Source organism: Ornithodoros turicata, chromosome 7, assembly GCF_037126465.1.
Source record: "Ornithodoros turicata isolate Travis chromosome 7, ASM3712646v1, whole genome shotgun sequence".
NCBI lineage: Eukaryota > Metazoa > Arthropoda > Arachnida > Ixodida > Argasidae > Ornithodoros > Ornithodoros turicata.
This window is the reverse complement of record NC_088207.1, coordinates 49,336,506-49,359,770: the sequence shown is the minus strand read 5'-3', so window position 1 is coordinate 49,359,770 and position 23,265 is coordinate 49,336,506. Positions and strand designations below refer to the sequence as shown.

At 47.4% G+C, this 23,265-nt stretch overlaps 2 protein-coding genes across 2 annotated transcripts; one reads left to right on the top strand and one right to left on the bottom strand.

The window, feature by feature from the left end:
• Window positions 1-101: 101 nt before the first annotated feature.
• On the bottom strand, window positions 102-17,040 carry LOC135401394 (uncharacterized). The gene is made up of 12 exons (XM_064633789.1): window positions 16,587-17,040; window positions 14,751-16,242; window positions 13,653-14,646; window positions 13,388-13,553; window positions 13,183-13,323; window positions 10,529-10,622; window positions 10,344-10,462; window positions 8,873-9,824; window positions 3,755-8,290; window positions 3,501-3,583; window positions 1,549-1,627; window positions 102-402 (listed from the first exon to the last, which is right to left on the bottom strand). The coding sequence occupies exons 1-12, from the start codon at window positions 16,902-16,904 to the stop codon at window positions 269-271; spliced, it is 9,108 nt and encodes a 3,035-aa protein (XP_064489859.1). The 5' UTR covers window positions 16,905-17,040; the 3' UTR covers window positions 102-268.
• A 158-nt stretch (window positions 17,041-17,198) lies between these two features.
• LOC135401397 (acidic fibroblast growth factor intracellular-binding protein-like) lies at window positions 17,199-19,531 on the top strand. Its single transcript, XM_064633794.1, has 9 exons — window positions 17,199-17,486; window positions 17,577-17,775; window positions 17,830-17,956; window positions 18,046-18,146; window positions 18,401-18,534; window positions 18,604-18,779; window positions 18,975-19,061; window positions 19,156-19,253; window positions 19,320-19,531. The coding sequence occupies exons 1-9, from the start codon at window positions 17,390-17,392 to the stop codon at window positions 19,396-19,398; spliced, it is 1,098 nt and encodes a 365-aa protein (XP_064489864.1). The 5' UTR covers window positions 17,199-17,389; the 3' UTR covers window positions 19,399-19,531.
• The last annotated feature ends 3,734 nt before the right edge of the window (window positions 19,532-23,265 follow it).

The window sequence follows — 23,265 nt, the reverse complement described above, 5'->3', positions numbered from 1 at the left end:
AAGGCACACTGACCTGCTGAATGCACCAAAAGCACCGTATAATATAATTTCATAGCAATGGCCGGAACATAGCACAGTTATGAAAGAGTGACTCAACTTGCTTTTTTTTTGCACCACTGCAAGCTTTATTGAGTCCTCCAACAGAGAAAACAGAGTGCAATTAGACAGAGTAAAATTATGGTGACAACGAACAAGGAAGATATATGAGGGAAAAAAAAAACAGTAGTTCCAGTTACAGAATGATCAGCACAATACACACAGCCATGATTCAAGCTTGGTCCATCACAATCACAATGCCATCTTCGTCGTTAGTGACTTCGTCCAACACTTCCATGCATGCTTCTCCATTATCTTCGGAGCACTCATCAACCACTGCAAAGTCCAGGTCCTGCATCTTACTCTCTGTAAGGTGGAACGGTTCAGCCGGATTAGAAGACTATTAATAAGAAGACTATTAGAAGACTATTAATGGAGCAGCTTGCTTCACATAAGCCTACACAGCACTGACCAGTGGCAGTATTGTATATCAAATTGGAGTATACTGCTTGATGCTTTTCCGAGCAAAGCCCTTAAAGCTGGGAAAAGTTGGGTGCTACCTCCAGTTGCGCGGTACTTCTCCAGTTATATCTAGGGCCCGACTTTTTCGGGTTTTATTTTTGGCCAAATTCAGGGAGTAAATATCGGGTGATATTTTTCGTTTGAAAATTCGGGTGCATTCGGGTTAAATCTCGTTACGGCATATTCTGTCGTCAGGAATTCGGGTGTATCCGAGTGATTTTTTTTTTGTCTTAACTTGTCTTAACTTAAATTTGTCTTAACATGGAACTAATGTTTAGCAATGTTATCAAACTTTATTCTAATGCACGCTTACGAGTGTGCCACGCGACCGGGATGTTTTCGGGTAGATTTCGGGTTAAGCCCGAATTTTACAGATTTCGTACGGGGGGTAAATATCGGGCGGATACGGGTTTAACCCTTAAAAAGTCAGGCCCTAGTTATATTTACCAGTAAGCTGTAGACAATGGACAGGAATTTTGTACTCTCTGAAGCAGAAGCCTGCATGGCATGTGGGTATCCGCAGTCTGTGCTGCTTAGATATGGATCAAACTCTTCAGCTTCAGCTTCATGGATCTTCAGCTAGGACATGGTCACACTTTTGCAGCCACTGGTTGATGCTGAGTAAGCTATGGAACTATCACAATTCGTATGCAAATACAGCTTTTAAGAGTTATAGAACGAACGCTATTCTAGCCGCTTCTGCATACCTTTATGCGCATGTCCTGTTCCCGGATTTCTTACATGACACAGAAAAGACATTTTACACATTCTGTATCTACACAATAAATTTATCTCCTTATGTAAGGAACCACTGACACTGCAAGACTCATTTCAGAGTGAAATTTTTTAGGAGTACGAATTGCAACAAGAGCGCAGACTTTATGTTCACGTTGTTCCTTCTTTTGAAATAAATCAGCATCTCACGCTCTTCTGACAGGTCCTCAACGAAACATTTGCTCGACTCGGCAAAAGGATAGCGGATCTACGTACCCGAAGTGTCCTCCGCGGCATCGCCTTCACACGTTACGCCCGAAAGTTGCGATGCCTGTTTTACGGAGTTGTCTTCATTCTACCGGACATCAAATCGGCACATGCAGATGTGCAGGAGAGGGAAAAAAAGGAAAGGCTGGATTAGACGAGCCTCAATCTTCTACGAGATGGGGGGGAATGAAAGCATACATATTTCAGAGGGGGAAAGACAACATGCCACAGCAAGCCTTACACAAGATGCAGAAAATCCATCATTGTGGATTTGTCGGGCTTCATGGCAGGTTATCTACGTCCCCCTCCTGAACAAGCTTCGCAACAGTTTTTTTTTTTTAATTATTATTAATCCCTCGTGGATGGCACAAGGTACAAGGATAAAGGCAAGAGATACTTACACACCGCAAGGATTCTAAACTAATTTGGCGATATGAGTATACCATATTCACTGACAACCTGTTGCTCACGAATCTTCCAACCGTATCATTGGTGGGGACAGTTTCCTGCTAGTTCACTTCTTTAGAAAAGAAATGCGTTTCAGCCAAATATTCTTCCTTTTTTTCTTATAAATATACGAAGCAGGAGAACAGCAATATTCCAGCAATGTAGCTCCTGTAAAAACGATTCACTTCAAAGCTAGGTCAACCGCAGCAAGTCCGCAGAAATCATACCGTGGGCTGGTACAGAGCAGCATCCAAATCTCTCTCTCGAGTGCTAAAACAGGAAATACCAGTCGCCCCCAACTTCCCTTCGATGCAGCGAAAGTATCGAATATAGGGTGCATGTTCCTGCTAAGTGCTGTTGTTACACAGTCGGCACAGTGAAACGAGCAGACGGGAGAAATAGCAGCATGTGTTGAAAACGCGTACCACCGCACAAAGTAGGTGCTCACACAAGCAAAGATGTCCTACACAACGCAACCATAAACATAGGACACTTAAAAAATACATTTTTGATGCACACGAAAAAAAAAAAAAAGAGATCCGACAGGTTACGTGAAAACAGTCTCCACCCACAGGTTTCACAGAAGTCTGCTTAGACGTTACTTTTAACCGGGCCATCCAGACCACCGTGCTGCATTTTGACATCATACTAAGCAGTGGTTTATCCAGAATCCCAAGCATGGAGGGGTGTTTGAAAAAACAGGGGGGGTCATTATTATAGTTGCGTCATTACAGCTTAACATATCATTACCGATAAAGCTGAAATCACAACGGCACCCCCTGTATGGGGTACACTGCCTAAGAACTTAGGGGGGTGTCACTGAACATTTGGGGGGGGGGGGGGTAGGAGGGTGTAGGGGGGGGGTGGTCTGGATAAATCACTGGTACTAAGCCCTTTGCGACCCGACATCAAAGCAACATTGTGAAACATGAGGTTCGAGATTGTTCTGGTGCACGCGACAAACAACCTTTTCCTAGCCCTGAAACAAAATGATCTCTTGTCTAGCTGTGCAAAATGGATATTTACACATGTTAAAAAAGTTCACTATGATGCAAAGCACTCCATGGCATTGTGATCAAGTGCCACGTACAAACGTTGCAGTCTGAATTGTCTGAGGTTTAGTGAGGAAATCTGCCAGGGTGCAGTGCATTGTTCTGTGATATTGGGGGGAGGGGGGATGCAAAAATTAGTAAACCTGTCATGAATAGCTATGCTCGTAACTGTTACCCATTCTAACCACTCCACAGCTAGGTGACGTCACATACTAAATAATCAGTGGCCAATCAGGCTTCAGGATCGGCAAATTCCCAACCTTTGCGGAGCGTCACGGTTAATGAGGTCACAGTAACCATGCCTGGTGGTGAGCACGACCAGAACACGTACAAATACAATCACGATGAGGTGCACAAGAGGAGATCAGTTGAGTCAGGTTGCAATATGTAAGATTGGAATGTGAATTATCTCTTAATTAATAAGCGAAGCATGATATGAACTGCTGGCAATTGAAAACTCACCAAGTCCAGCGAGCCGCTGGACTCCAGCTGCAGACCTTCTTCTGGATTTTCCTCTACCTTGCTGCCACGGTAGAGCAAATTGGCTGCAAGACACAAAGGTGCCCATCATGAATATTCGCTGTCACTCAATCAGTTTCGGCTCCAACACACACACACCCACACGGTGTTGGAGACAGAGAAAAAGATGGCACACATTTTTGGTGTACAGGCAGCACTTGAGCCTCCCACCAGTAGCCTCAGTGACTACCCCTTACCTGGCTGGTCAGCTGCAGACAGGTCATCAGGCATCAAGCATTCATTCTGTGACGTGTCCATGCAAGTTTCCTCTCCTCCTGCCTGGTCCTCGGACTTTACTGCTGTTTCTACACGTGAAAGGTCGCTGCTCTCTTTGCCATGCATCGCAAAGTAACTAGATTCTTCCATAGATGCTCCAGTTGCCATGCTGTTGAGGCTGTCTAATGCTCTGACACAGTCATCAACAGACATTATATCTGTGGCATCTTGTGCTTTATCGTCAGACCCTGAGACAGATTTAGGAACCTTTTCGTCTTGCGGTTCATTGCGCACATCCATGCTCCTGGGTTCACCAGCTGCAACTTGGTTGCCAGCTTCAGGGTCCAGAGACCTAGGGCTCGTTGAAACTTTTGCAACAGCAACAGTTTCTAAAGCTGCCTGGTCACTCTTAGAGGCATCTGTTCCTGCAACAGGAGCCTCACCATGTGCTGTACCTCCTTGTTGATCTACAGACTTCATTTCAACTTCGTTTGACCGTTTGCTATCTTTGTCATCCACGTTTATTACTTGCTCTGGCAAGGAACGGGATGACAGTGCACCACTGCCATCCTGCGGATCAGACACCAACGGAGTGGTCGACTGCTGTTGCGAAAAACACTGAGAATTATCTGTTGTAGCGGCGCATTCCATTGCACTATCGCTACTTTCTTGGTTGCCCATTTTATCTCCAGAGGATGGAGGTAACGATAATACCTCACTGTTTTCGTTCAACTTGGATGTTGACGTTGCGGACACTTCCTGTTTCGCAACCTGTTCTGAATTATCTGTGGGCGGTACAACGTCCATACTGCAAGTACCACTTCCTTCATCCATAGCTGTACTGTCTGACAATGGAGGTACCGAAGGTACAACACTGCTATCCCCTAGTTCTGACGTCAGTGGAGCACCTGCCCCTTGCTCTTGAACAGTACCTTCAGGGCCTCCTGTGGAGGGTATGGCTTCCATTTTGTCAGCACCACTCCCACCTTCAACTGTGCCTACACCATGTTCCAGTAAAGGTGTAGACTGCACAGTGCAGGCATCCTTGGTATCCTGCATCAATGTGTCACACATTTCTTGTTCACTGACATTGTGCTCAGAAACACCTATGGATACAGCTTCTATTTTGCCAGCATTCTCACCTTCAGCATGATTCACAACACCGCTATCCTTCATGTCTGATACTATTGGAACACAAATACCCTGCTCTTTAATGGTGTGTTCAGGGTTAGGTGTTGATGGCACACCTTCCAATTTTTTAGTGGCGTTCCCATCTTCAGCTGTGCTTGCACTATTTTCCAATAAAAGTGCTGGCTGCACAGTAGCGTCATCCTTAGCTTCTGGCATTAATTCATCACATGTTTCTTTAATACTGTATTCAGAATGACCCATGGATGATACAGCTTCCATTCTGCTAGTACCTTCAACCTCACATGTGTTTGCAGGAATGCTATCCTTCATGTCAGAGATCATTGGAGTAGGTGTTTCTCCCTGAGCCACAATACATTCTGAATTGTCTACTGATGGTGTAGGTACTGATACACTATCACTACATTCTTCAGCTCCATGTTTGCTAACTTCAGGCAAACATGTTGCAGGTGGAACAGAGCTAGTATTTTTTATGTCAGGTGCTGATTCGGTAGACATTTCTTGAAGGTCGGGAGTTTCTCCAAGCTGACCTGCAGTTCGTGCTGCTGTTGTTATACCACCACCAGCACATTCGTCTTTGTGTACAACATGTTCTGGCAAACAAGTTGTAGGTGAAGCAGAGCTAGTATTTTTTATGTCAGGCACCGATTGGGTAGACATTTCTTGAAGGTGAGGAGTTTCCACAGGCTGGCCTGCAGTTGGTGCTGCTGCAGGCAAACAAGTTATAGGTGGAACAGAGTTGGTATTTTTTATGTCAAGCACCGATTGGGTAGACATTTCTTGAATGTGAGGAGTTTCCACAGGCTTGCCTGCAGCTGGTGCTGCTGCAGGCAAACAAGTTACAGGTGGAACAGAGTTGGTATTTTTTATGTCAGGCACTGATTGGGTAGACATTTCTTGAATGTGAGGAGTTTCCACAGGCTGGCCTGCAGTTGGTGCTGCTGCAGGCAAACAAGTTACAGGTGGAACAGAGTTGGTATTTTGAATGTCAGGCACCGATTGGGTAGACATTTCTTGAAGCTGAGGAGTTTCCACAGGCTGGCCTGCAGTTGGTGCTGCTGCAGGCAAACAAGTTACAGGTGGAACAGAGTTGGTATTTTGAATGTCAGGCACCGATTGGGTAGACATTTCTTGAAGCTGAGGAGTTTCCACAGGCTGGCCTGCAGTTGGTGCTGCTGCAGGCAAACAAGTTATAGGTGGAACAGAGTTGGTACTTTTTATGTCAAGCACCGATTGGGTAGACATTTCTTGAATGTGAGGAGTTTCCACAGGCTTGCCTGCAGCTGGTGCTGCTGCAGGCAAACAAGTTACAGGTGGAACAGAGTTGGTATTTTTTATGTCAGGCACCGATTGGGTAGACATTTCTTGAAGGTGAGGAGTTTCCACAGGTTGGCCTGCAGTTGGTGCTGCTGCAGGCAAACAAGTTATAGGTGGAACAGAGTTTGTATTTTTTATGTCAGGCACCGATTGGGTAGACATTTCTTGAATGTGAGGAGTTTCCACAGGTTGGCCTGCAGTTGGTGCTGCTGCAGGCAAACGAGTTACAGGTGGAACAGAGTTGGTATTTTTTATGTCAGGCACCGATTGGGTAGACATTTCTTGAAGGTGAGGAGTTTCCACAGGCTGGCCTGCAGTTGGTGCTGCTGCAGGCAAACAAGTTATAGGTGGAACAGAGTTGGTATTTTTTATGTCAGGCACCGATTGGGTAGACATTTCTTGAATGTGAGGAGTTTCCACAGGTTGGCCTGCAGTTGGTGCTGCTGCAGGCAAACAAGTTATAGGTGGAACAGAGTTGGTATTTTTTATGTCAGGCACCGATTGGGTAGACATTTCCTGAAGGTGAGGAGTTTCCACAGGCTGGCCTGCAGCTGGTGCTGCTGCAGGCAAACAAGTTACAGGTGGAACAGAGTTGGTATTTTTTATGTCAGGCACCGATTGGGTAGACATTTCTTGAATGTGAGGAGTTTCCACAGGCTGGCCTGCAGTTGGTGCTGCCGCAGGCAAACAAGTTACAGGTGGAACAGAGTTGGTATTTTGAATGTCAGGCACCGATTGGGTAGACATTTCTTGAAGCTGAGGAGTTTCCACAGGCTGGCCTGCAGTTGGTGCTGCTGCAGGCAAACAAGTTACAGGTGGAACAGAGTTGGTATTTTGAATGTCAGGCACCGATTGGGTAGACATTTCTTGAAGCTGAGGAGTTTCCACAGGCTGGCCTGCAGTTGGTGCTGCTGCAGGCAAATAAGTTATAGGTGGAACAGAGTTGGTAGTTTTTATGTCAGGCACCGATTGGGTAGGCATTTCTTGAAGGTGGGGAGTTTCCTCAGGCTGGCCTGCAGTTGGTGCTGCTGTTTCTACACTGCCTGCATCACATTCTTCTTTGTGTACATGTTCAGGCACACAAGGTGCGGATAAAACAGGGCTGTCCTGTTTTATGTCAAGTGTCAAAGGGGCAGGTACATCCGGTTGCTGAGGAGCTGTTCCAGAATCACCAGCAGATTGTGTGGCTACATTTCCACGCTCCACTGCAAGGCTGTTCTCTTGAGCACCATTACTAGCGCTCCCTACCAGCAAACTAGACTCCTTAGCTGAGTCCACCACCACCTTGACATGTATGTTTTGTGTTTCATCTACCTGCTCCATCTTTTTAGTAACACATCCTTCAACAGGTGTACATGGGATAATTTCAGTGGCACCAGTTATATTTTTACCACTATCAGCAACCTGAACTTGCTCTTCCATATTTGTACTGCTGGCTGGTGGAAATTCTATGGCAGAAAGTCCAGCTGATGCACTGGGGACCTCTGCACCACCATCCTTTGAACCCTGTTGCGACGAGACATCTGGGGTAACAGTCCTTTTCACGACTACAGGCTTGCCACGTTCAAAGCCAACAATCGGAGTAACCACATCTCCAGAAGCATCTCGTATCGTTTCTGCTCCACTTTCCGATTTATCAGTGGTCTGTTTTCCAACAGGCTCTGTCTTCAAGACACCAACAATGGTAGCTGCATTCGCACTCAACGTGTCTTGAAGTTGAACTGTTGCTACGCTCGAAACCTGTTTCACGTTTTGCTCCGTTACTTTTGCGCCTGGATCAAGGCTACTTTCAGCAGTACTGACCGGCACATGAGCCGTTTTTAATGTCACTGTTGCGTTCGTGGCAGGAGACACGTTAACACCAGCACCACTGTTTCCCGACAATGTTACGTTTCCCTGTGGCAGAGTGCTTTGTGTCACACCACCGCTAGGTGGTGGGTTTGTCCCGCCAATGTGGATTGGCTTTGGTGCCTTCAGAGCACCAGCGTCTTCAATCTCCATGGGAACAGTGCAATCTTTACTGACTGATTGAGCAGCTGAACATTCCACAGCTGGAACAATTGTTTTCAGTACGGTTAGTGTATTTCATCTGTGTGCATAAACGTATCGTGTAACGGACATCCTCCTAGCAGTGAAGCATTTTCAAACGATTGTGCAACACACAACAAAACGAAAGCAGTTGGGCAACACTGCGCGTGTGACCACAAAAAAATTACAGAACTAGTGTGCACGCGTTGTCAATATCAGGAAACAAACAATTCGGTATGAGCCATACATGAAATGTGCATGAAATCATAATACAAAATGTTGAAATATGATCTGGAATGTCAAACAATATACAAACTGAACACTTATTTCGTAAAAGATACGACAGATAGAGAGATACAAGTCCGTTAATGGGTTTCCCTCACTGGGCTTGTAGAAATGTCCTCGACAAAGAATGCTCTTGAGAATATTTTCAAAAAAAAATCAGGGGTGCTATGTGGCAGGTTAACATGAAAACCTTACTACAGAGCAGCAGTAGTACAAATTTTTCCTATGCCTACAATACAATACTGATGTCTCAAAGTGCAGCACCATCACAGATGAGCCACAAAGCATCCCTGACCCAAAAGCACCAACTCAAGATTTACCTTTCTCAGTATCCCCAGAGTCCTCCAGATCCATGGGCACTTGTGACACATTTTCACTCTCCTTCGCCACCACAGCAGGCGGAGGTTTCACGGGCGCAATCGGTTCCACGTCATCCCTTTCGATTCCCAAAAGTTGAAGGTCAAGGTCCTCCTCTGTCATTGGTCTAAACCTCTCAACTTTCTTCTCAACCACTCCAGATTTCAGCTGCTTTGGCTTCCTGGGTCCAGCAGCACATACTGGCAATGGTACGTCCAAAAGGTCTGGCTGTTTAGGAGCGGGGCCAACAGGAGCGGGGCCAACAGGAGCCGGGCCAAGAGGAGCGGGGCCGACGGGAACGGGGCCAACAGGAACGTGCCCAACAGGAACGTGGCCGACAGGAGCGGGGCCAACTGGAACGGGGCCAACTACAGTGTTCTTGACATCCTGTGGCATCTCTTCTCGAGCCACTGCCTGCATCATGTCCGGAGGCAGGGCGGGGCCGTACGTAACTGGTGCTTCTTTTTTGGCAACGGAAGGAGCCGTTGCCTTCTTACCCGATAAAAAAGACGGCCGGAAACAGGGTGCCTTGCCAATGATCACTACGGGACTTGGCTTGGCGGGTTTTTGCGTCTTCTGGCCCTTCAGGAGCTTCAGCTTAATTCCGGCCTTCTCCTTGGACTTGTCTTTCGAACCGGTGCTCCGCGAGGGGGGTGCCTCATCGTCCAGCTCCTTTACAGACTTTGCGCTCTCTCGCTCGGCACGCAGGAGCTCCTCGCTCTTCTTGCGGATGCGTTCTTGCTTCTCGTCTTTGTTGCTCTTGGTGTTGCTCGTTCTCGGTTGCTCCATGGAGGTAGATGGAGACGTTGGAACCGAAGGTTTGTCTTTTATCTTCTCTTTCACAGAGTGAGCCAAGGCAACGTCACGCTCCATCTTCCACCTCCTCTCGTAGAAAGGATTCAGGAGAATAAACTTCTGTGGAAGTCAATTCAGATTGAGACCCGCAGGAATAGAATATGCAGGTGCTAACTACGCATGCACGTAGACTCGAAACGTACCGTTCATAAAGTTCTAAAAGTTCATAAAGAACACTAAAAGAGACTCCACAACACGTTGAAGCCAACCTCACATCCCCAGGTGTCATTAAAATCCTCATGGTCACGACTAATCGCATTTAAATGGGCAATTTGGAACGATCCTTTTAATAGCGACGGAGAGTTAGATGAAACCCCAGATTCATGTCTCTGAAACCATGTCTCATTTGCCAGTCATATGCTAAAAGTAGAACCACAAGTTCTCACGGATACAGCTTCCGTAAGTTTGTAACGTTAGTATCGGGAATATAGTATAATTCACAACTTGTGACCGAATACGTCCACAGACATGAAGTCAGGATATTCATATAGTACTAGGTGTATTTGTATAGATTGGCGGTGCTCTCTACATAAGCTCCTTGTACACAACTCATTTTCATGCCCGCTAAACATCTCTCACCGTATAATTCTGGTTGTGCTCTGTACTGAAGAGGTGATTGCGTGCCATGGCGGAGTCACCGCTCATCACCTTACACAACTTGCAGTAGTAGCCAGACATCCCAACCATGAACTGAACACCTAGAAGATTCAAGCAGGATCTGACCATGAGCCGGCTCACTGTTCTCAGTGAACTGTTACACTAACCCTTCAAGTTTGTGACAATTGTACGCTGGTACGACTTCGATGGTGGTTGTGGCTTTTCGATCTCCGCCCAGGGACGCTCGTGCGTTGGTATAGTCTGTGACATCAATGCAACAGCTCTTATCATTAAGGCGAGAGACGTACCACATGATTTTGTGGCACAGAAATTTTTTGTGCCAACTTCCAATCAGTTGACATGAAGAGACGAGTGCAAATGCACGTAAGGCTAAAATATGCATCATACTTTTTTTTTCTAATTCTAAGCCTCTGCAAATACGACTGACTCTTCTCCATGCAAAAGCATACTCAGTGATGTGATTGGCCCAAGCCGTTTTGGAGCACCTTCGGGAGCAGGAAAAAATCCGCTTCCGTGCTTCGGAGCAGATATATATACAGTTGAACCTCTATATAACGAATTTGTAAATGCTGGCTCTTTATTTCGTTAAATCGAGATATTCGTTAAATGGAACACGCCAAGTTAAACAAAGATGGCCGCCGCACTACCAGCGCCGCGCGTACCGCAAAACGTCATTTGTCATAAAACAGGTACTAAGGTAAGAAGGGCACAAAATATCAAGCTTTATTCATTACATAACGCTAGGTAACGCGTAATTTGTGCACAATATCGTTCTGAGCATTCATAACCTTCGTAACTCCGGATGACCTCGACTGCTTTCTCCTACGCGATCGCGTATTGAAGTTTCTTGGTTGGTTCACTTGCACTCATGACGTCCGGAAAGAACAACCGTACACCGCCGAAAAGAACGAGAAACGGGTACATGTCACGTAGACGTCTGCGCAGATGGAACCTTGAACGGCAGCGGCATCATGCCCACTTTACCACCGTCAGCATCAGCGGCGCGAACAAAAACAAGTAATGAAAAAGCACAAAACCGCAACGTACTGTCGTCTTCATCAACACAAGCAAATTAGACTTCGCGAGATGTCAGCAATGCGTGCTTTCTTGTCCGAAAACAGGTGCGAAGAGACCCTCCCGCCGGTTTCGAAACAGCGTCGGTGGCGTCGGCGCAACGATTACCGGCGGCGGAGCGGAGAGCGGAGACGCATATGTCGGCACGCTCGTGCCTACAGCACGTGACAACCGAAGTAACCAACGAAAACTCGCGTAAGGACATCAGAGAGGGAAGGTTTCTCCTCCTTTTCTTCGTGGTGAAGGGGAAAGACACGCGCAGAAGAGCCCAGAGATTTCGTTAAATAGAGGTGACCAAACGAATGTATTTCGTTAAATCGAATGCAAAAATACATTGGCGTCTATAGGGATGCGTTCGTGCAACGGAAATTTTTCGTTAAACAGAGGATTTCGTTAAATCGACGTTCGTTATTGAGAGGTTCAACTGTATACGTTATTTTTAACATAGTTACAAAAGAGCAATGTAGATGTGGTCGCCTAAGCCAAAGTGGAAGCCAATCGTTACTCCTTGTAACGATTGTCATGCCTGAAGTCTGCTGAAGTATCTAATGTGTAATGACAAAATTCAGACCAAGATTTTCAACAATATTTGCAAACAGCGACAGTGCGGTGTGAACATTCGAAATGTTTCATGTGGATTATAATGCAGAATTGAATTGAAAGAAGGAAACTATAGATCGCTGTGAAGAATATTTCATTAGTCATTTCTTGCACTGATATGCACTGATTTTGCACCGATATTTTTTGCACTCTTACAGTGCCAAATATAAAAGAAACAGCTCAAGAAAATGCCTAAGCTAGATTACTGGTGGAAATGTACTATGTGTGCTTTTTAGTTATTTCCACGCGCAATTCGTCCACTGTGCTTTCGCATCATGCTACAATCACATAGGCTGAACGTGTCCAATATTTATTTCCAGTTCCTTGTTCCACAACACCAACTAAATGTTGCTCTATTACGAACGTTCCCGCAATCTCTCGCATTATCACATCATTGAAGTCATGTGACACCAGCGACACATTAGAGCAACGCAGCACGGAAACACGTCTACGGTTTATAAATGAGGAGTGATAGTGATGGGACCAGCATCTTCCATCCTGTCATGTTCTTAATCCTTCTGGTTGGGGAGATCTTATCTTTTACTGTTGCCCGGCCCCCAGTGTTGGCTCCTTTGAGCAGTTTGGCGCAGCTATTACATCACTGCGTACGTGCCCTTGAATTACACATCTGAATCGCACATCTGGCGAGGGAAATAAAGGTACTTAGATATATATAAAAAAAAGAAAGAGTATGGTGTAAAAATAGGCATGTGCAAGACATTTGCAACTTAGTATACTTCTCATTAGCAATATACAACAAGAAGGTGAGGCCCAAACAACATGGTATGTTTCCACTGCTTTTCGTTTGCAGTTGGTGGAAGGAATCAACGAGCCCCGTCATAGTGAGGAACACAGAAAAACTTTGCAGCGGGAACTCGATAACCTGCGCATCCAACTGCCAATAGAGTGTCACCGTTGTATCAATGATGCTCAAGTTGTGCCGCAGTAAAGCACTTGCCCATAGTAACCGATAATCGAGAAATTCTAAAACATTTCATGACCAAACCCAAGACTGTTCCGTCACGTTTCTGAACTTCTCAGATGTAGCGGCCAAGGTATTTGTCATCAATTTTCCCAACCACCAGGTTCAACACCCACTGCATACCGAGGATACAAAAACCCTCACCTCTTTGTGTTTGTCACTGTGGAGATGTTTGAAAATCTCATTCACATTGGCAACAATAGTGTTGCATGACTGGCACCAATGGTCACGGGGGTCTTCGTAAATGAATCTTATTCCAGACGAGTCTCCGCTGTCATCGGCAGCCTGGAAGGTGATTCACTTTAGTGCAGCTCCTTAAATTACGCTCCACATCGACAAGCATCCTCACCTCACGTTCCTGTTTCCTCTTTAACGCGTCCATCTTAACCTTCTGCGGAATGCGGTATATCTTTCTCGACGTCTCTTCCATCACGTTGTTCAGTTCCAGCACCTGTTTCTTCACGTCCTCGTACAGAGAGCTGCTCTCCAGAAGGAAGGGATCCTTGTGGCCATCCCTGAACAACGAAGTAACGACATTACGAACATTTACCATCGCTTCCAGGGGTAGGTGTGGGTGCAACGGGAACACGCGGAGAGCTCGCGAGGTACGTTACCTTTCGTGCTGTTTTCGTCGCATGATTTCGTTCTGAATCTTGCCCAACCTCACCATCTCCTGTTTGAGCAGATTCAGGCGGTCGCGTTGACTGTCCTTTAATTCTACCAGCCTCAGGTAATTGTCCAACTCTTCAGAGTTGATGCACGGCTTAGCTTCTGGGCTTGGGATGAGCACCTTCCGCTCTTCCTTCACCTCCCTGACAGGCGACTGTTTCTCCATTTTCACGGTTTGACCCTGAGTTGCCATCGGGGCATTCAGTTGAGACACCTGAGCCGACGTTCTCTGCAGTGGCACAACCCTCAGGTTAGACCGTGGACCAGCCTGCTTCTGCTGCGCTTGCTGCTGCGCTTGCTGCTGCTGTTGTTGCTGTGGCTGCTGCAACTGCACCGGCGCTATGGCTGGCGGTGGAAATAAGAAGTTTGGGGGCACGGGCGCCTGATAACCGTAGTACGGGTTCGGCGGCTGCATGCCAGGAGCCCCGTAGGTCGGCGGGGGAACGGACAGGTCGGGAATGTGCCCAGCCATCGGGACGGGAGGGTTCCCGGCTTCATAGTAGGGCTGCGAAACATTCACCTCGTTATAGAACGTCTGCTGCGCGGGGACGTCGGACGTCTGCTGTAAGCGGCTGTCCCGGCTCCACGACCTCGGGCTCACGCTGCGGCGCGAGCGCGGAGGAGGACTCTTCGACCAGCTGCGGCGGCGACCGTGCGATCGGTCCGACACCGGGGACAGGCTGTTGACGGGGGACGGGGAGTAACGCCTCGGAGGGCTGCGGTAGTACGGGCTGCGGTCACTCCGGCGGGAAGGCGGGCTGGGGCGGCGGTAATCCGTGGGGCTCCTGTTGCGGTAGTGGGACGGGGGCGAATTGTACCGACGGTGTTCCGGTGAGTAACCGCCGCGACGCCGCTTGCCGGGACTTGGGCTGCGGTCGCCGCGGAGGTAGGAGTCGCTGCCAGATGGGGAACGCAGCCTCTTCCTCTCCGAGTGTTCATCTGAGTGAGCGAATCAATCAAATCAAATCAATCGAATCAATCAAAGCGTAAGCGAATCAATAAGCATACTGAAAATACGTTGTCATGGGGGGGTGAGAACCTACCTGGAATACCCGCTTTCTCCTTATTGAGCATCATCTTAAGTTGCATTAGTTCCTGCTTCATTTCTTCGATCGATGGATCGCTGCTAAACTGTGCAACGGGACGTCGCGGAGGAGACAAGTGCCGCGGCGGTGACAAGTCCGGAGTGCGACTCCGCCGGCGACTTGGCCGTCGGGGCCCCGGCAGATCGTCTCCGTCATCCAAGGACTGTTTTCGCTGAAGATGCGAAGGTCGACTGTCGCGGAACAGCTTGTCGTCCTCTCTGAGCAATGGCTCTTGCTGGCCCGGCCTTCTGCGGTCAAACTTTAGGTTGAGATCGATTGTCAGGTCCGAGCGGTCCGGAGACTTATCTTGCCGACACTGGGACTGCGGTTCGAAGCTGTCAAACCGGCTCTGTGCACGAGGTTCCGGTCTGTCCATTCGGTCCACATTTCTAGGGTCCAGGGCGTCCAGCCTGTTCTGCGACCTGTGTTCCGGTCGACCCAGGTTCCAACTGTCTTCCCTCTCGGGCCTGTCCGGCCGGCCCTGCATGTGCGAGGACTCTGCCTTCTCTGCTCTGTGCAGCAGCGTCCGCGAGCCCCCCTTCTGCTGTCCCCTCAGTTCCGGGGACTGCGCTCGTGTGTAACGCGACTGCGACGACCACGATTCCAAGCTCCCAGACGAAACCCTGTCGTCCATTCCATAGTCCCGTTTGTCCTGCCTCATTTCCACGGTCTCGCGCGGCCGTGACGGGGTTTTCTCCTCGCTCTCCCCATAAAGAAAAGCCTCCTCGTCGTCGATGTTCTCGTCCAGACCGAGCCCCGGAATGGTCATGTGCGTCTGGTGCCCCCTCCTGGGACTATCTTTCTGCTCCATCCTCGGATCGTAGTCGTCCACCCCGGGGAAAATGGGTTCCTGCGCTTTCTTCCGCTCGTCGACGGGCATGAACGACGACGTGAACTTGTCTCCCCACTTGCCCCCTCCGGGGTCGGGCTTACTTCTAGCGCCGCCCCTCTTCTCGGAAATGGGGAACAACGGCTTCGGTACGTCGTCATACAAGTTGGGAGGGGGGCTCTCAGGGCGGTCCGAGTCCGGGGACTGCCCTCCTTCTCCGGAGTAGCCCTGAATCGCCTTCAGGGCCGTACTGGTGTCGCGGGGGGAGTCCAACTTGTCCAAGCCCAGTTTCTGCTTCTCCTTCATTGCCATCTCGAGCAGCTGCGATCGGAAATCACCCCCTGCTTTGGACTGGCCGCCGTGATGGGGTTCGTTTGACAGTGCCTCAAACTCCCTCCTGTAGGGCGACTTGTTATCGTCGTCGAAGCGGCTCTTCCCATAATGATAAGGCGGATCCGAGGGGCTGTCGCCTCCGCGTGGTGGCGATGCATTATAGAACTGTCGTTCACCACGCTGGGAAGTTCCTGGGCGCTTTTGACCGCCGCCACCAACCCCACCAATCGGATCTCTTCTGTCATCACGTTCTTTGGCAGCGATAGCATCGTTGACTGACTGTGCAAGCTTGTGAAAAAAAAAGGTAAATTCAGAACTTCAACTGAGTGTGCGCAACAAATGTCTAAACCTACGAACCACAAAAGAAAAAAAGAGAAACTGGCGTTACTGGCTTTAGTTACCAAACTGTGCGTAAGAAACATTATGCGTTATTCTGTGGGGCAACCTACAACTGATGCGTCCATTGTCAAAATCGTACACGTATGCTTTACACGCAGTAGCGGCCATCTGTGCTACGTGAGCGACTTTTAAATGTCATCGCGTGTTATTCGGTTTAAGTGAAGCTTGCATGTTTTTTTCTTTTTTTTTCCTTTGGTGTCGCCAAGTGAACACTCGTTTGGAACCATACTCACCTGGTGAAGCTCTTTTTTCGATGGGTATTTCCTCGATCTGGAGTCCCTATGCTGGGAGCGCGACCTGGAACGGGAGCTTGAGCGGGACCGCGACCTCGAGTGTGATCGAGAACGAGACCTCGATGATATTGATCGGGATCTCGATCTTGATCTCGATCTGGATTTATATTTATCTTTGTAATATGTACGCTCGCTTCGCTCATCGAACCGCTTGTTGCGACCTCCTCCCCGGCTGTTGAAGCGGCCACGAAACCCACCGCCACGCGGAAAGAAGCTCCTGCCCCTTCGACCGCCACCCCTGAACGGCCTTGAGGACATGTTCACGATATCTGTTCTTTACACTTCGCTATTCACTCACATCTCTGACCGAGTTGACGTCTTAACAGCGTTTCGAAGAGACAAAAAAGATATCGCGCAAATGAAACTGCAATGGCGTCTCTCTGCTTTCGGTGCTTATTGCTTATTGTCCGGAAATGATAGCAGTCACGTGACTAAAATTTAAGGTTGTGTGCAATTATTAACTAGTGGCAGTACTTTAATCATTGCGGAGATTGTTATTTAGTGAGTCAGGAAAAGTCAACCATGAATGTAGCAACCTTTATTGTGGTCTGGGTCGTTGTTTGGGCGTCTGCTGCAGCCCAGTCAGGTGGTCAGCGGCTGCAGCGGTCGCTTTTTCGCGCATGGGTTTATTTATCTGAAACTTCACTGAAGCACAGCCATGAACGTGAACCTACGTTTTAGGGAGCAGTGAGGATCGGTGCACAACATCGTTTTTACCCTTTTGTAAAAGAGTGCAACTTGAAATGAATCCTGCGTCGGTCGTTGAAATAGACGTCCTTGTTGGAAACAACACCTTGATAGATCCTGATGTGTTCCAGTTATGGCTAGAAGGATATTCTGGTAATTTTGCGATAACATTGGCTCAAGACATTATATCTTGCATGGCACTTTCTGAGCTGCTGTATTAATGAATACAAATTTATATTTAAGCTCAGGATGCTGCAGCAGCCATCCACAGAAATCAAGGCATGAAGGAGTCAGAAATACCTTTGGAACTCCTAAAAAGTGACGTAATAGATCACTACAGGACACTTCAAATGCTCGAGCGACTGTTGCATAGCCCAGTTCATCTTGCTGAACAGTGGACATTCCAGCTTATGCCAGAAACGCAAGAAATGTTAATAGAAAAGTACGCCACACGTGAGTTTAAGATGTTTGTACAACCCTGTCTATGCACTTACAGGTACTATGACTTCAACAACAGTGTTGTTCGGGAATTCCTCGGTAAAAAACTTTCATCTCGCAACCGGAAAGACCTGGACGAAGTTAGTGAAAGAACAGGAGTTGATATCAAAAGCTGTAGAAGGCAGGTGGGATAGTGAGTCACGAAGAAAGTAAAAACAGAACATTCTTTGATCTTATATGTCTCTAATATTGCTCATTCCATGTTTCTCTGCAGTTTGACAACATAAAGACAGTCTACAAAGCTGTCGAAGAACTGCAAGGCCCACTCCTGAAAAACATTCGGACGCACTTCTTATTACCAGAAGATTTGGCAAAGTAATACAACTGCTGCTGCGTGGCTTTTCCGCGGACTGCGATATTTCGATCCTTGCTCTTTCCCCCCACCCCACCCCCGAGTCTTGCTCATTTGTCCAGGTTAGAGGAAACAGATAATGTACGTACACGGACAGAAAAGTTAGATGACAGTCTGGAACTAGAAACTCTCAATACTTAATGAACCGTGGCTGTTCTACCAGGGTAGACTGTCCTGAAGCATGCACGGTTAAGAACATTAAATTTTCTAATTTCAGGAAGTACGCCGCTGTCGTTTACATCACCCACAACCGCTTCGAAACTGGGAAGAAAAAGTTGCACTACCTCTCCCTCGACGACTTTATATTTTGCGCAAACGACATGATCAACGCTTGGAGCTGCAAGTCCCAGGGTATAAAATTACGAGGAATAGTCCTGCAGCGCTCCTGCACTCGGAAAAAATATAATGACCATTTTGCAGGTGGCAAGGATGACGAGTCTGAGTTGGAAATAGACAAAGATTTCCTTCATAACCTGAGGGAAGTGAAAACGCTCTTGGACAAAGACCATCTCGATAAACTTAGAGAAGACATAGCGTTTGCCCTGTGGAATCGTGTTTCGAAGCACACCATGCAAAACATAGACTCCAGCTTCAAGGTAATAGATTTTTGAACAAGCTTCTAAATATGAACTCGAGATATTCTTAAGGGACTGTAGCCAATGTTGAAGTGTAATATACTTAGCTGTGGGTACAGTGTCCCCTTAATCAGTCACACCAGGGTATCGTAGGGTGTGATGCTTTATCATCACCCAGGTGGGCTTATGTTTTGGTGGCTGCTATTTTCGTTGTAGTCATTCACAAGAATGCTGGTGAACATTGCCAATGGATTGAGTCACAGCAAAGAACTGAGAGACTTCTTTGTGGATCTCGTTGAAAAGGTATTGCCACGGTAGCGGGACACAAAAGCTTTATACGCATTTATATTTACTTATTATATAGTTATGTTGGGCTATTCAATTGAATCCATTCCAGATAATTGAACCGTGCCGTTCCGCACGATGGACTCTGGAAGAGCTTCAAGCTTTTATGGATGCTTTCACAAAATGTCCACAAAGTGTAGCATTTGCCCAGTAAGCATTGGCGCAGAGAAGCGATTATGTATACAATGTGTTACAAAACTCTCCTTTCGTTTCTAGAGAACCACTTCTCAACGAGGCTTGGGTACGTTACATCAGCACGTTGTCCAGGTGTGCATGCCGCCTCTACGCTCACTGAACATGAACCCCATCTGCTTAGAGGAACAGCAAGACGATCGTAGTCGGGCTAACCTTTCCCTTCATATCACAATAAACATATTTCAACCCCATGCATTGGTTACAATGTCAAATAAAGAGTCAAATGCAGTTTATTACAGCATGCTGTCTCCTTTTGCGCGAAATTACGACCCCTAGAAGGTTTGCGAACACCTCGCATATTCACGTGAACAAGTCAGTTCAATGCACACAGGAAAGCCGGACCGTCGAACGTGTTCCAAAGCTTATACGACAGTACGCGTGTTATGGAATGCCAGTGGGAGTTATGAACGACAGGCGGTCACCAACTTCACCCCACTCAGCCCTCTTCGTTTGAAAAATGACAATCCACGCCACGAGTGCAATGAACCACAGAGTAGCACCGATGCCAGACTTTATAACGTACGATCTTATCCTCTTCTGCTCTTCAAAAGGTGGTCGTACGAATGCTTCTCTGAAGAACCAGACGGTGTTGACGAACCATAAGAATGGCAGAACGAAGAATCCGCCCCTATAGTACCACCGACACAAGTCGAGCTTCTCATCATCCTTTACTTTTCTCAGGTCCATTGCGTATTTTGGGCGGCTCAAGTGCTGGGGTTCGGTCGGTTTTCTTTTTTTCTCTTTATCAGGAGACGTACGACGCCTAAACGCAAACGAGCGTTGTCTTAAATGGGATCGAATTGGATATAGAACGGATTGGAACGGATGTTGGTTGGCTCAAAGTATTGATGTCCATGGTACTCGGTTGACTCGGTCGCTTGTTAGTTTCGGTATCTACGACGCAGCGACCGAACAGGTGCGTTTATCATATTTATCGCAAGAACGCATTTCTGCCACAAAATTTTATATGCAATGTATAACGGTGGCCTAATCAAAATCAGCTTCTTCTGCTTCTTCTTCGACCTCAGATGATAGCCGCTATCAACCAAGGGAGATTGGCCAAGGCTAAGCTACATGCATATGGTTAGAAGTTATAATTGATGAGGATGATGAATTTAGGTAAAACAGAACGGCAGTGCAATATGAGAGAGAGAGAGCGATTAAGGGATACAAAATAAAAAAAAGAAAAGAAAAGGTCAGAGCAAAAAGAAAAAAATGAAGTGCATAAACGTTACATGTACAACGTGAACTGCACACCCAGTACTTCACAAACCTGAGACATTACCTCACGACACTGAAAACATTGTAAATGTGTCCCCGGAGCATGAACGAACTAATCTCGAGGAAATAAAAGCTAACACACCTCCACCTCTGTTCCACCTAGCATGTCTGTCCAAACGATATACGACTGAAACCTATATAGACAAGGAACAGGAACGATATGGAGCAAACCATGTTTCTTGCAAAAGAATGATATCAGGAGAGCCGGAAGCGATTAATGTATGCAAGCCTGATAACCCCCCCCCCCCCAAAGAAAAAAAAAACTATTAATCGCTTGATATTGCTTCACTGACCACAGTCGCAAGAACATCGCTACAACTGTGTTGCTTAGTACTTTTCTTGTTGCGTTTACCATGAGGGCTAACAACGCCCTGATGAGGCGGGGAGAAGCACCGCGCTGGGTGTTACAGGACGCAAGGTCCATAGCTGTGTCCACGTTATCAGGAATGTGCTGATCATTAGAAGGCATAGGGCACGACGGAGGAGGTGGTACGGAAGAGAGAAAGAGAGGGGGGTAGCAACAGGATGTACCGTAGGAGCTTCTGGGATGAGGGAGCTGGGATGGGGGCGGACGCCTGGCGCTAGAGCGCACGTGACTTGCGACAGGACAGGGAAGATGGAGGAGAACGATTTCAGCTCTTCCACCAGCTTGGCCATAGAAGTCCCGGCAGCCGTGCTAATCAGTTTCTCTAGATTAGCATTGGGATGAGGCACGGTCAGCTGTGTTTTCCCTGCAAAGCTAGATCCATCGCCCTTCTCGAGAATCCTAGAAGTAGGTAGAGTATCCTAGGGTAAGAAAGAATCCTCGCCCTTCAAGAAAGCGAGGGTATCACTGCGCGAAGAATGCCGAGAATCCGTAACCTCTAATAAAGACATCTCTTGATCGCGACAAGCACAGGAGAGGCAATCAGCACTTCAAGAGGGAACCGTAAGGGCAGACAGACTCGTCATGATTGGTGCCGCGACATCGCACCTCAGATTTGCAGTTCTTTGTGACATGACCAAAACGGAAACAGCGCTTACACTGCAATGGTCTGCGCTGGAATGGATCAACGCGAAAGATAAGCGGCCACGATTTAATCTCAGAAGGGCAATCGAACCTCTGTATGCAATAAGGGGATAAGTCGAAAAATCGCAAACTGAGAAAAGGAGCCTGATCTGATTGCCCGTCCCACTGACACACATGAATTTCCCGATTTTTACCATGCTGTAGCGGGCCAACAAATCGCAATAAGGTCCTAAATTTTCATTGACAGGTGCATACTGGTATGTAGATGTCATTGCAGCAAAGATAATAAAAATGGGATAAGTCGACTTATCCCCTTGTTACATACAAAAGTTCAATTATGGCCAGTGAATGTAACTGATTCAGTTGGAACGAGAAGTTCGTTCTCCAGTCGACTGTCCCAGTCAGTTCAATTATCTCGCTCGCAGGTGATGAAATGTCGACTCCCCTAACCACTCCTTTTACGCGCGCAAGATGACACGCAAGGGACAAAGGTCTGAACAGGCATACGAGGGTGGTTCCATAAGTTTCCGGCCCGACCAACTTTTAATAGTCATAGAGACGAAACAAGTGTATCACTTTTCGACATAGTCACCCTTAACTTCGATGCACTTTTTGACACCTTTCAACCAGCATTCTTATACCCTTGAAAAAATAGTCCGAAGTTTTGTCCGCAAGAATGCTGGAAAACTGCCTCTTGCACCTCACTATCGTTTTGAAATCTCCGTCCTCTGAGATCCCCCTTCAAGTTTGAGAACAGGAAGTAGTCACTCGGTGCCAAGTCTGGACTGTAGGGTGGGTGGTGGATTTCTTCGAAGCCGCACTCCTTCAGTGCAGCTTTGGCAACAGAAGCCGTGTGGACAGGGACATTGTCCTGGAGCAACCGGACACCTCGACTCAACCTGCCGCGCCTCTTTTCCTTGATGGCGTCTCGCAGTCGGTGCAGGAGTGAAGCATAATAAGTCGCATTCACTGTGGTGTTCCTCTCTTTGAAGTCGATGAGGAGGATCCCGTGACAATCCCAAAATATTGTTGCCATGATCTTCTTTGTGGATTGTGTGACCTTGGCTTTTCTTGGGGGTGCTTCTCCTGGTTTGCGCCATTCCATAGGACTCCTTTTTCGAAAGGGATCATAGTAGAGCACCATAGTCTCATCCCCTGTGACAATTGACTTCAATATTTCTTCTTCGTTCTCTTGACAGAGCTCGAAAAACTCTTTGGCACAGACGACGCGCTGTTGCTTTTGAACTGACGAGAGAAGTCGTGGCACCCATCTCGCACTGACCTTTTTCATGTGAAGGCCCTCGCCGATGATGCGAAAAACGGTTGTTTTGGAAACCCCCAGCCTTTCTGAGATTTCCTTCACCTTCAGACGCCTGTCGCTCAGCACTTTCTCCTCGACAAGAGACAAATTTAATTTTCTTGTGTCATCACTTCCACTGGACGACCATCGCGTGGATCATCTTCAATGGACTCTCGCCCCAGTTGAAACTGCTTAGCCCAGTCTTTTACCGTTGTGTACGACGGAGAGGCTTCCCTGTACACGTTGTCCAGTCGCGCTTTAATTTCTTTAGGCAAAAGTCCCTCTTTTGTCAATAATTTTATCACAGCGCTGTACTCGATTTTTTTCATTTTAACTGAAGAGTGCACCCTGGCTGTTTGAAATGCCGCTCTCCAACC